General features: G+C 37.2%; 1 protein-coding gene across 12 annotated transcripts in view; it reads right to left on the bottom strand.

Moving 5' to 3' along the window:
• The window catches only part of TTLL7 (tubulin tyrosine ligase like 7), a 157,441-nt gene that overhangs the window by 67,442 nt on the left and 77,854 nt on the right, over positions 1-12,145 (bottom strand). For all 12 annotated transcript variants that reach the window (XR_007476958.1, XR_007476954.1, XR_004484267.2 and 9 more), the window contains one exon: positions 7,910-8,068. Coding sequence is in view for 9 of the 12 variants with exons in the window: in XM_004262947.4 (XP_004262995.1) it covers positions 7,910-8,068 (159 nt within the window). In the remaining 3 variants the exon portion in view is untranslated. The remainder of the gene's footprint in view (positions 1-7,909; positions 8,069-12,145) is intronic.

The raw sequence follows: 12,145 nt of genomic DNA, 5'->3' as shown, positions 1-12,145 counted from the left end.
AAAAATGTTTTCTATGATTGAAAATTTCTGCAATTTGCCACTACGAATCATTGCCTGCAATTATTCCAGTCAACTAAAAGTTAACATGTTCAGAGGCACTCTCCACCTAATTCCACTTGATGGCGCCAAAAGGTTTTTAACCAATGTATATTAGAAGTACTATGATTGCAGCAGGGAGAAAATACAAAGGAAGATCTAAATAAGATTCTTTAAACTGTTTTGATATAATAAATGTTCATTACCCACAGCTGTTGGTTATTGCGGAGTTTTTAAATGGTTATGATTGATCTGAAAATGATGAAAGAATGAATAGAAAATGAAAAGACGTTATTGTGGAGTTTTTTAATGGTTCTTATTGATCTGGAAATGATGGAGAAAATAAAGTATAAAGAAACATGAATGTAAACAATAGTATTTCTGAGCCTTTAAAAAATACAGAACCATTTAGTCAATTCTGATCTACCAAGCTAATGGTAAGCTCCAGTTAGGCAAGTGCTTTTAAAAACAGGTAAATAAAATATATATAAAATCATTATTCCTTGCTATTCTTTCAGTTCTACTTCATGCATACTGCCTTCACTTCTTTCCCACTCCATCAAAGCTAAAAGACAAGCAACAGGGGCAGAAAAAAAAAAAAATACAGGTAAAAACAGGAAAGGAAAGTAAGAAGAGGAAAACAGCAAAAATAAAGAAGAAAATGTTAGGCCTTAGGTGAAGGGCCATAGTCCAGAGTCAAGTGCTTTCATATCCAAGGAATGGAGGAAGCAAAATGATAATCAAAATTCTTCACATTTATCATATTTCTAGGACCCAGGCAGGAGCAAAATTTGAATACCTGACAGAACTGTATTTGATTGGAAATATAATACACATTATTTGCTCATAGTAGATTCAACACACACACAAATGAAACCAGTAGCCCTCAAACTGGAAAAGTGTTCTTTCCTAAAAATGTATTTTGAGTGTCTTGATCTCACCTATCACTCATTCAATTTGCTTTTGCAAACCTTGATATTACAGATGTAACTTCTAACTTCTAAATCATTAACAAAAAAAGAGATAACCAGCTTAAAATGACAGGTAGTTGTTGATGATATCTTCTACAGTAATATTTTCCTTAAAATGTAACTAATCTAGTAAACACTGTTTAGGTAGGTGTTATTTTCCTGACAAAGTTTCCTAAACACAGTATTCTGTGGCCATGTGATCTATGACCATGGAGCTCGATGATCAGAGCCACATACTCTATGATCAGGGAGCTTAGGGGAATTGCTGGATGTGGTACTGTGTGACTTCCAAGGTTTCTTCTGTATACAATATAAATACAAACATGACTGAAAAGGTACAGAAATCTTAGACATTATTTTTATTTTGCCTTTATATTATTCTATATTTTCCAAATGATCTTTTATAATGGAAGAAAAATAATGATGACTCTGACCAAACCAGGGTCTGGGAGCAAGTTCACAGGCTAGACATGAGGGGAGCCCCAGGCACGTAATATGGCCTTAAAGGAGAATTCATGTCACCTGGGGTGTGAAGTATTAACTACTGATTAATGAACTAATTGGAGCCTCTCTCCTCCTAGAGAGTTTGAAGGGGAGACACACTGAAGGCAGGGAGCTACAGTCCTGCAGCCTAGGCACCCACGGAGAGGAAAGACAACAACCAGAAGTCATGAAGTGGTAGAGCTGTGAGGCTGAGAAAATAGTGGAGAGAGTAGACAACAAATCAGTAAAAGCAGATCCATGTGTATATGCAAAATGCCTAACCTAGAAATTCACCCAGTGCTAATTTGGGCAAAGTAGGATTAAATACACTGACCCACTATCGGAACTGTTCTATTCCCCGAATGCTCATTCTCTTCCTCCCACATACTCTATTCAGTCTTCTGTCTGCTCAGTTAATGAAACAACTGTGCCAAGTACACATGTAAGAAACATTTGTTTTAGTACACAAGAACAGGGATCACAGGGGCCCTGAACCAATATGGCAGAGTAGAAGGATGTGCTCTCACTCCCTCTTGCGAGAACACCAGAATCACAACTAGCTGCTGGACAATCATCAACAGGAAGACACTGCAACTCACCAAAAAAGATACCCCACATCCAAAGACAAAGGAGAAGCCACAATGAGATGGCAGGAGGAGCGCAATCGCAAAAAAATCAAATCCCATAACTGCTGGTGGGTGACTCACAGACTGGCGAACACTTATGCCACAGAAGTCCACCCACTGGAGTGAAGGTTCTGACCCCACGTCAGGCTGCCCAACCTGCGGATCCACCAATGGGAGGAGGAATTCCTAGAGAATCAGACTTTGAAGGCTAGCAGGATTTGATTGCAGGACTTCGACAGGACTGGGGGAAACAGAGACTCCACTCTTGGAGGGCACACACAAAGTAGTGTGCATATCGGGACCCAGGAGAAGGAGCAGTGACCCCAGGGGAGACTGAACCAGACCTACCTGCTAGTGTTGGAGGGTCTCCTGCAGAGGTGGGTGGTGGCTGTGGCTCACCGTGGGAACAAGGACACTAGCAGCGGAAGGTTGGGAAGTACTCCTTGGCATGAGCCCTCCCAGAGTCTGCCATTAGCCCCACCAAAGAGCCCAGGTAGGCTGCAGTGTTGGGTTGCCTCAGGCCAAACAACAAACAGGGAGGGAACCCAGCCACACCCATCAGCAGTCAGGCAGATTAAAGTTTTGCTGAGCTCTGCCCACCAGAGCAACAGTCAGCTCTACCCACCACCAGTCCCTCCCATCAGGAAACTTGCACAAGCCTCATCAACCAGAGGGCAGACAGCAGAAGCAAGAAGAACTACAATCCTGCAGCCTGTGGAACAAAAACCACATTCACAGAAAGACAGAAAAGATGAAAAGGCAGAGGGCTATGTCCAAAACCCCAGAAAAAGAACTAAATAAAGTGGAGATAGACAACATTCCAGAAAAAGAACTCAGAATAATGATAGTGAAGATGATCCAGGACCTCGGAAAAAGAATGGAGGCAAAGATCGAGAAGAGGCAAGAAATGTTCAACAAAGATCTAGAAGAATTAAAGAACAAACAAACAAAGATGAACAATACAATAACTTTAGTGAAAAATACACTAGAAGGAATCAATAGCAGAATAACTGAGGCAGAAGAATGGATAAGTGACCTGGAAGACAGAATGGAGGGATTCACTGCTGCGGAACAGAATAAAGAAAAAAGAATGAAAAGAAATGAAGACAGCCTAAGAGACCTCTGGGACAACATTAAACACAACAACATTTGCATTGTAGGGGTCCCAGAAGGAGAAGAGAGACAGAAAGGACCAGAGAAAATATTTGAAGAGATTATAGTCGAAAACTTCCCTAACAAGGGAAAGGAAATAGCCACCCAAGTCCACGAAGCACAGAGAATCCCATAGAGGATAAACCCAAGGAGAAACATGCCGAGACACATAAAATCAAATTAGCCAAAGTTAAAAACAAAGAAAAATTATTGAAAGCAGCAAGGGAGGAACAACAAATAACATACAAAGGAACTCCCATAAGGTTAACAGCTGATTTCTAAGCAGAAACTCTACAAGCCAGAAGGGATTAGCATGATATACTTAAAGTGATGAAAGGTAAAAACCTACAACCAAGATTAGTCTACCCAGCAAGGATCTCATTCGGATTTGATGGAGATATCAAAAGCTTTACAGACAAGCAAAATCTAAGAGAATTCAAAACCACCAAACCATCTCTACAACAAATGCTAAAGAAACTTCTCTAACTGGGAAACACAAGAGAAGAAAAGGACCTACAAAAACAAACCCAAAACAATTAAGAAAATGTTCACAGGAACATACATATCGATAATTACCTTAAACATGAATGGATTAAATGCTCCAACCAAAAGACACAGGCTCACTGAATGGTTACAAAAACAAGACCCATATATATGCTATCTACAAGAGACCCACTTCAGACCTAGGGATACATACAGACTGAAAGTGATGGGATGGAAAAAGATACTCCATGCAAATAGAAATCAAAAGAAAGCTGGAGTAGCAACAATCATATCAGATAAAATAGACTTTAAAATAAAGAATATTACAAGAGACAAGGAAGGACATTGCATAATGATCAAGGGATCAATCCAAGAAGAAGATATAAGAATTATAAATATATATGCACCCAACATAGGAGCACCTCGATACATAAGGCAGCTGCTAACAGCTATAAAAGAAGAAATCGACCGTAACACAGTAATAGTGGGGAACTTGAACACCTCACTTACACCAATGGGCAGATCATCCAAAATGAAAGTAAATAAGAAAACACAAGCTATAAATAACACAATAGACCAGATAGATTTAATTGATATTTATAGGACATTCCATCTAACAACAGGAGATTACACTTTCTTCTCAAGTGTGCATGGAACATTTTCCAGGATAGATCACATCTTGGGTCACAAATCAAGCCTCGGTAAATTTAAGAAAATTGAAATCATATCAAGCATCTTTTCTGACCACAATGCTATAAGATTAGAAATAAATTACAGGGAAAAAACCGTAAAAAACACAAACACATGGAGGCTAAACAATACGTTACTAAATAACCAATAGATCACGTAAGAAATCAAATAGGAAATCAAAAAATACGTAGAGACAAAAGACAATGAAACACGATGATCCAAAACCTAGAACTGCAAAAGCAGTTCTAGTGGGAAGTTTATAACAAGCCTACCTCAAGAAACAAGAAAAATTTCAAATAAACAATCTAACCTTACACCTAAAGAAACCAGAGAAAGAAGAACAAACAAAACCCAAAGTTAGCAGAAGGAAAGAACTCATCAAGATGAGAGCAGAAATAAATGAAATAGAAACAAAGAAAACAAAGCAAAGATCAGTAAAATTAAAAGCTGGTTCTTTGAGAAGATAAACAAAATTGATAAACCATTAGCCAGACTCATCAAGAAAGGAAGGGAGAGGACTCAAATCAATAAAACCAGAAATGAAAAAGGAGAAGTTATAACAGACACCACAGAAATACAAAGCATCCTAAGAGACTACTACAAGCAACTCTTTGCCAATAAAATGGACAACCTGGAAGAAACGGACAAATTCTTAGAAAGGTATAACCTTCCAAGACTGAACGAGGAAGAAACAGAATATATGAACAGACCAATCACAAGTAATGAAATTGAAACTGTGATTAAAAGTCTTCCAACAAACAAAAGTCCAGGACCAGAAGGCTTCACAGGTGAATTCTATCAAACATTTAGAGAAGAGCAAACACCCATCCTTCTCAAACTCTTCCAAAAAATTTTAGTGTAAGGAACAGTCCCAAACTCATTCTATTAGGCCACCATCACACTGATACCAAAACCAGACAAAGATACTACAAAAAAAGAAAATTACAGACCAATATCACTGATGAATATAGATACAAAAATCCTCAACAAAATACTAGCAATCAGAATCCAACAACACATTAAAAGGATCATACAACATGATCAAGTGGGATTTATCCCAGGGATGCGAGGATTCTTCAATATAAGCAAATCAATCAATGTGATACACCATATTAACAAATTGAATAATAAATAACAAATTGAATAATAAAAACAATATGATCATCTCAATAGATGCAGAAAAAGCTTTTGACAAAATTCAACACCCATTTATGATAAAAACTCTCCAGAAAGTGGGCATAGAGGGAACCTACCTCAACATAATAAAGGCCATATACGACAAACCCACAGCAAACATCGTTCTCAATGGTGAAACACTGAAAGCATTTCCTCTAAGATCAGGAACAAGACAAGGATGTCCACTCTCACCACTATTATTCAACATAGTTTTGGAAGTCCTAGCCATGGCAATCAAAGAAGAAAAAGAAATAAAAGGAATCCAAATTGGAAAAGAAGAAGTAAAACTGTCACTGTTTGCAGATGACATGATACTATACATAGAGAATCCTAAAGATGCCACCAGAAAACTACTACAGCTAATCAATGAATTTGGTAAAGTTGCAGGATACAAAACTAATGCACAGAAATGTCTTGCATTCCTATACACTAATGATAAAAAATCTGAAAGAGAAATTATAGTAACACTCCCATTTACCAAAACAACAAAAACAATAAAATACCTAGGAATAAACCTACCTAGGGAGACAAAAGACCTGTATGCAGAAAACTATAAGACACTGATGAAAGAAATTAAAGATGATACCAACAGATGGAGAGATATACCATGTTCTTGGATTGGAAGAATCAAAATTGTGAAAATGACTATACTACCCAAAGCAATGTACAGATTCAATGCAATCCCTATCAAATTACCAATGGCATTTTTTATAGAACTAGAAGAAAAAATGTTAAAATTTGTATGGAGAAACAAAAGACCCCAAATAGCCAAAGCATTCTTGAGGGAAAAAAAACAGAGCTGGAGGAACCAGACTCACTGACTTCAGACTATACTACAAAGCTATAGTAATCAAGACAATATGGTACTGGCACAAAAACAGAAACACAGATCAATGGAACAAGACAGAAACCCCAGAGATAAACCCACACACCTATGATCAACTAATCTATGAAAAAGGAGGCAAGGATATATAATGGAGAAAATACAGTCTCTTCAATAAATGGTGCTGGGAAAACTGGACAGCTACATGCAAAAGAATGAAATTAGAACACTCCCTAACACCATACATAATAATAAACTCAAAATGGATTAAAGACCTAAATGTAAGACTGGACACTATAAAACTCTTAGAGGAAAACATAGGCAGAACACTCTATGACATCAATCACACCAAGATCCTTTTTGACCCACCTCCCAAAGAAATGGAAGTGAACCCAAAAATAAACAAATGGGACCTAATGAAACTTCAAAGCTTTTGCACAGCAAAGGAAACCATAAACAAGACAAAAACACAGCCTTCAGAATGGGAGAAAATATTTGCAAATGAATCAATGGACAAAGGATTAATCTCCAAAATATATAAAGAGCTCATGCAGCTCAATATTAAAAAAACAAACAACCCAATCCAAAAATGGCAGAAGACCTAAATAGACATTTCTGCAAAGAAGACATACAGATGGCCAAGAGGCACATGAAAAGCTGCTCAACATCACTAATTATTAGAGAAATGTAATTGCAAAACTACAATGAGGTATCACCTCACACCAGTTAGAATGGGCATCATCAGAAAATCTACGAACAACAAATGCTGGAGAGGGTGTGGAGAAAAGGGAACCCTCTTGCACTGTTGGTGGGAATGTAAATTGATACGGCCACTATGGAGAACAGTATGGAGGTTCCTTAAAAAACTAAAAATAGAATTACCATATGATCCAGCATTCCCACTATTGGGCATATACCCAGAGAAAACCATAATTCAAAAAGACACATGCACCCAATGTTCATTGCAGCACTATTTACAATAGCCAGGTCATGGAAGCAACCTAAATGCCCACCAACAGACGAATGGATAAAGAAGATGTGGTACATATATACAATGGAATATTACTCAGCCATAAAAAGGAACGAAATTGGGTCATTTGTTGAGACGTGGATGGATCTAGAAACTGTCATACAGAGTGAAGTAAGTCAGAAAGAGAAAAATATCGTATATTAACGCATATATGTGGAAACTAGAAAAATGGTACAGATTAACTGGTTTGCAGGGCAGAAATTGAGACACAGATATAGAAAACAAACGTATGGAAACCAAGGGGGGAAAGCCACAGGGGGGTGGGCGTGGTGGTGTGCTGAATTGGGCGATTGGGATTGACATGTATACACTGATGTGTATAAAATGGATAACTAATAAGAATCTGCTGTTTAAAAAAAATAAAATAAAATTCAAAAGAAAAAAGAAAAAAAAAAAAGAATAGAGATCAGTTCTCTTTCTTCTTAAAGAAATGCCTTACCTCCAGAAGCCATGGCTTTAGTTTTCTATCCAACAAAATATCAAATCCCAGGACTTCGAAGCAGACACTTTCACTTCCTGGAGGTTGACCAGGTCTGCACATTCGATATGCATGCAGGACATGAGGTTCTGCTACAATCAGAGTCTTTACCACCAATTCCTGTAAAGATTGTCATTTAAAAAAAAAGATGAAAAGCCTTATTTCTTTGTATCTCATTTACATACTTGGAAATCAGGCCTGGACTTACCAACTAGCATCCTGGCCAGGTTCACAAAGCTCTGTGGCATCTAACCCCTGCCACTGCTCTGACCTCATCTCACCCAACTCTCCCCGTGCCCACTGTACTCCAGCCATGCTCCTCTTCTCTAGGCCTCTCACACTAGCTGATCCCTCTTCCTGGAACACTCTTCCCCCAATATTCCCATGTCTGGCCCCTTGATACTCAGAGAGTCCGTCCCTGACCCCTGAGTCAAAAGTAGGCACCCATACATCATTCATTACTGTGTCACTACACAGCATAGGACAAGCTGATCTTTTTCTTTTTTTTGTTAAAACAGAGTCCTTGTCTATATTATTTACAACCCCATTCCCAGTGCTTAACAATAGTGCCTGGCATTTAGTAAATGCTCAAGATCACCTGTGAACAAATAAAAATTTATGAATGCGGCTTGTATTTGTTAAATAAGTAAGGTAGGATCACATGCTTGCCTTCTCAGAAACCATACAGAAGGCAAGGGGATGGGAGGGAAGACAAGGAGAGTAAACTTCCAAGGAGAGAAAACTATTTCACAAACAACATTATAGAACCTCCACTTAGACAAAGCCTGAAAGGTCAAGAGGACAGAATCTAGGAGAGCTGGGTTTCTCTGTGCAGTGATGATTCTGTTGTTCATAAGGTTTATCTGAAATCAGAGTACTGCCAATTAACAAACTAGCTGTCAACATTTTCTGTGAGAACACATAATACTACTAGGGTGAGTTACTAATGCTAATAAAAGAAAAAGTTGGTTTACCGAAGTTTGAGAACAAGCTATGGATTGTGGAAAAGCTGTCTTGCTGGTTTTTGCTTAGAATATACTGTCTTTTTAACTCCCATTCTACAGGTACAGGCAATATAGCATGGCAGTTAAGAAAATGGCTCCAAAGTTGACTTTCTGGCTTTATCCCAGGCTTTGCTACTTGTTAGATGTGCATCCTCAGTCATGTTGCTTAAACTTTGTCTCATTTTTCTAAAATGTAAACTGGCAATAGCAATAATACCTGCTGCAAAAGACTGATGGAAGGACAAAATGAGACTCCATGTATAACTCTTAGCATAGTGCCTAGAACAGAGTAAACCATCAAGAGGGGTTAGCAACTTAACTACTGTAGTTATATTTATTCTATTATTCTTCTGGAATTCCACCTCATATATCTTGTCAGACACAAACATTCAGCTGCCTGGTGGGAGCAGTATTTATTATGAGAGAAAGAAATGGAAGATGAAGTTAACCTCGCTGTTACCAAGAATCCCAACCCAGAACGTATTTGGGGATATCAGAGATGCCACAAGAGGCTGTTCTTAGAAAATTCTATTCAAAATAACAAATGTGTGGTAGCACCACAGTATGTGAGGATAAAAAAGTCCACATTATATAAATCTTGAGATATTACTGAAATCACCTGAGTAGGAAAAAGAAGTTAAAACCTTGACTAGTAAGTGTCTATGTGAAACAAGACAGGTGGGGAGATGGGGGGGCAGAGTGAGGGGGAATGAATATTTAGACTCTGGATTACAAACCTGTGTTTTTACTACATAAAAACAGCACAATTTTAGGAATCCAGAGGCAAGATTGCAGGTATATGTGAAATCAGTAATGATACAACCAAATACAAATTCCACTAATCAAATCAAATTCCACCAATGCTTTTGAGAATTTCCAACATTGCTTTGAAAGATGATTTTGTAGATTTGTACCCAAAGTATATAAAAAGCATTCATTAAGGATGATCTTATGAGTGATTAAGGTCATTTTTAACCTCCATGGCCTGCTTTTCTGTTGATTTCTTATTTATTCTTGACCAGCACAAAAGCACATATATCTGTTCTTCATAGAAGGTATTGCTAAATGTTAGTTTTCATATGCAGACAGCTACTTTTTAGAGAAATTACCATCAATAAAGTAGTCACCGAAAAAAAGTTCTAAGTTAAATTCATGAAATTAGTAAACTATTAAGATAAAAATTTATTGCACAATTGCCTTCTTCATCTCCTCTTATTCTCTTTTTATACTATCCTATTGATTCACCTTCAACAGACATCTGTAAGTACATGCAATTCTTAACAAGAAAAAGTACTACTTATCTATTAAGGTCCATGACAAATTTCAATTCTTAAAAGAATTACATAAGTGCAGATAGTTTGACAAGATAATTGTAAGAAGGTACTTGGAAAAGTTAATGTTATTATTTATTAATTGGTTACTTATAGATTTATTAATATACATTTTAACAAATGTAGGCAAGAATGATGCAAAATTTACCCATTTATAGAAATGATCATGCAGTGTATCAGAGCTTAATAGGCCGGCAATTGCTATGTTCAGGTAATATCTGAAAATTATATTTTAAGCTCTGAGGAGTTAATTTCCATACTCTTATTAGTATTAGTCTTAGTTGTATACCTTGTCCTAATTCAATTATGTGGGGAAAGTACCACTTAAAACCAATGTCTGTAAAGCTAATGATATCCATTTTTCTCTCTGACTGATTCTCTCCGTACATTCCTCACCAAGGCAACACAACAGATTGCACCTTTTCACAAAGACTTCCCTGAACAATCAAACTCATAAGAAGTGAAGAATCTGGTAAAGAAAAAGAATACCAGAGGGCATCTAAAACTTTCTTGGTCTCTCTGAGCTAGTCACCAAATGACCCATTCATTAAATCATCCAGGTATCACCAAGTAGATCTTCCATCATTGAGCTACTGTATCAAAATTGCAAATTTTACCACTTTGATGTTTCTGACCCACATGATAGTAAACTATCATTATTAGAATATTTTTTGGAATTTCCAAAAAACTGGCCTTGATAAAGTAAATAGATAAACGGCATTGTTGGAATCAAATTTCTTGTTTGGATGTATCAATATTTAGTCTCTCGGGAAGACATAAAAGAAAGTTAACAAGTTGGTGAGAATCTGACCAAACCCAAATGACAAACTTTAAAATTTGATGGGACCCCTAAATTTTTAAAAATTTTGAATTTGTTGCCAACATTTATAAATCAGGAGACTTAGGGCATCTATTGACAAATTAGAGAATGAGGCACACTGGGCCCAAAATACCACATGGCACCAATAGGCTGGTGCTGAGTGATGTCTATCCCCTTTAGACCGCTTACGCTCCTCAAATGACCACCGTTCTCAGCCTGCCCTATTTTCTTCTATCCAGACTACTTAACTCCTTTTTACTTGTCTGACACCTAAGTATCTTCCGGTTTACATTCTGTGAGACAGAAAATAAGATTTTTAAAAAGATTCAAACTAACAAAACACTAAGAAAAGGAATAAATATAATGATGCTGATTTTTTCTCTGATTTTCTCAAGAGAACCAAGTTCAACCAACAATGAACTTTCACATCCATTTTCCACGATATTTTTATTTAAATATATATTACTTGTCCCAGAAGTCAAATTGTATAGCCCTAATCATGTTAAGTATTTTCAAAATACTCTTCTTAACTATGAATACCATTTTAATATTTCTGCTAGGATTAATAAAAGGGTCTGTTTCACCAAGGTTATCTTCTCATACATGTTTCCTTTTCTCTCTTTACCCTTACCATTTGGAATTTCATCTACTGCCATGGCTTTAATTATCCATTACACCTCATACATACACTTTTAACTGCCTGCTCAACTTTTCTACCTGAGAGAGCATTTCAAGTTTAACATATCGAAAGTAGAATTCATCATAGCCTCATGGACTTTTAAAAAACTGAGTTCAGGTGTCAGTGCCTCCAGGAAGTCCTGCTATGCCCATCCACTCAAAGCTACTACATGTGGTCTTCCTCTACAACCCCACAGAAGCCAATGTATGCCTCTGTTTTTGTACTTGCTACATTGCATTTCATTAACAATTTATGTGCAAGTGTTTCCTACCAAACTTGAGTTTTTTGAGGCTTGGAGCTGTATCTTATAAATCCTCAAATTATCAGCCAGGGACAGGCTTATATTATGGGTTCAATAAATGT

Source organism: Orcinus orca, chromosome 1, assembly GCF_937001465.1.
Source record: "Orcinus orca chromosome 1, mOrcOrc1.1, whole genome shotgun sequence".
Classification (NCBI taxonomy): Eukaryota; Metazoa; Chordata; class Mammalia; order Artiodactyla; family Delphinidae; genus Orcinus; species Orcinus orca.
The sequence above is the reverse complement of the archived record's forward strand: the minus strand, read 5'-3'. Positions and strand labels throughout refer to the sequence as shown.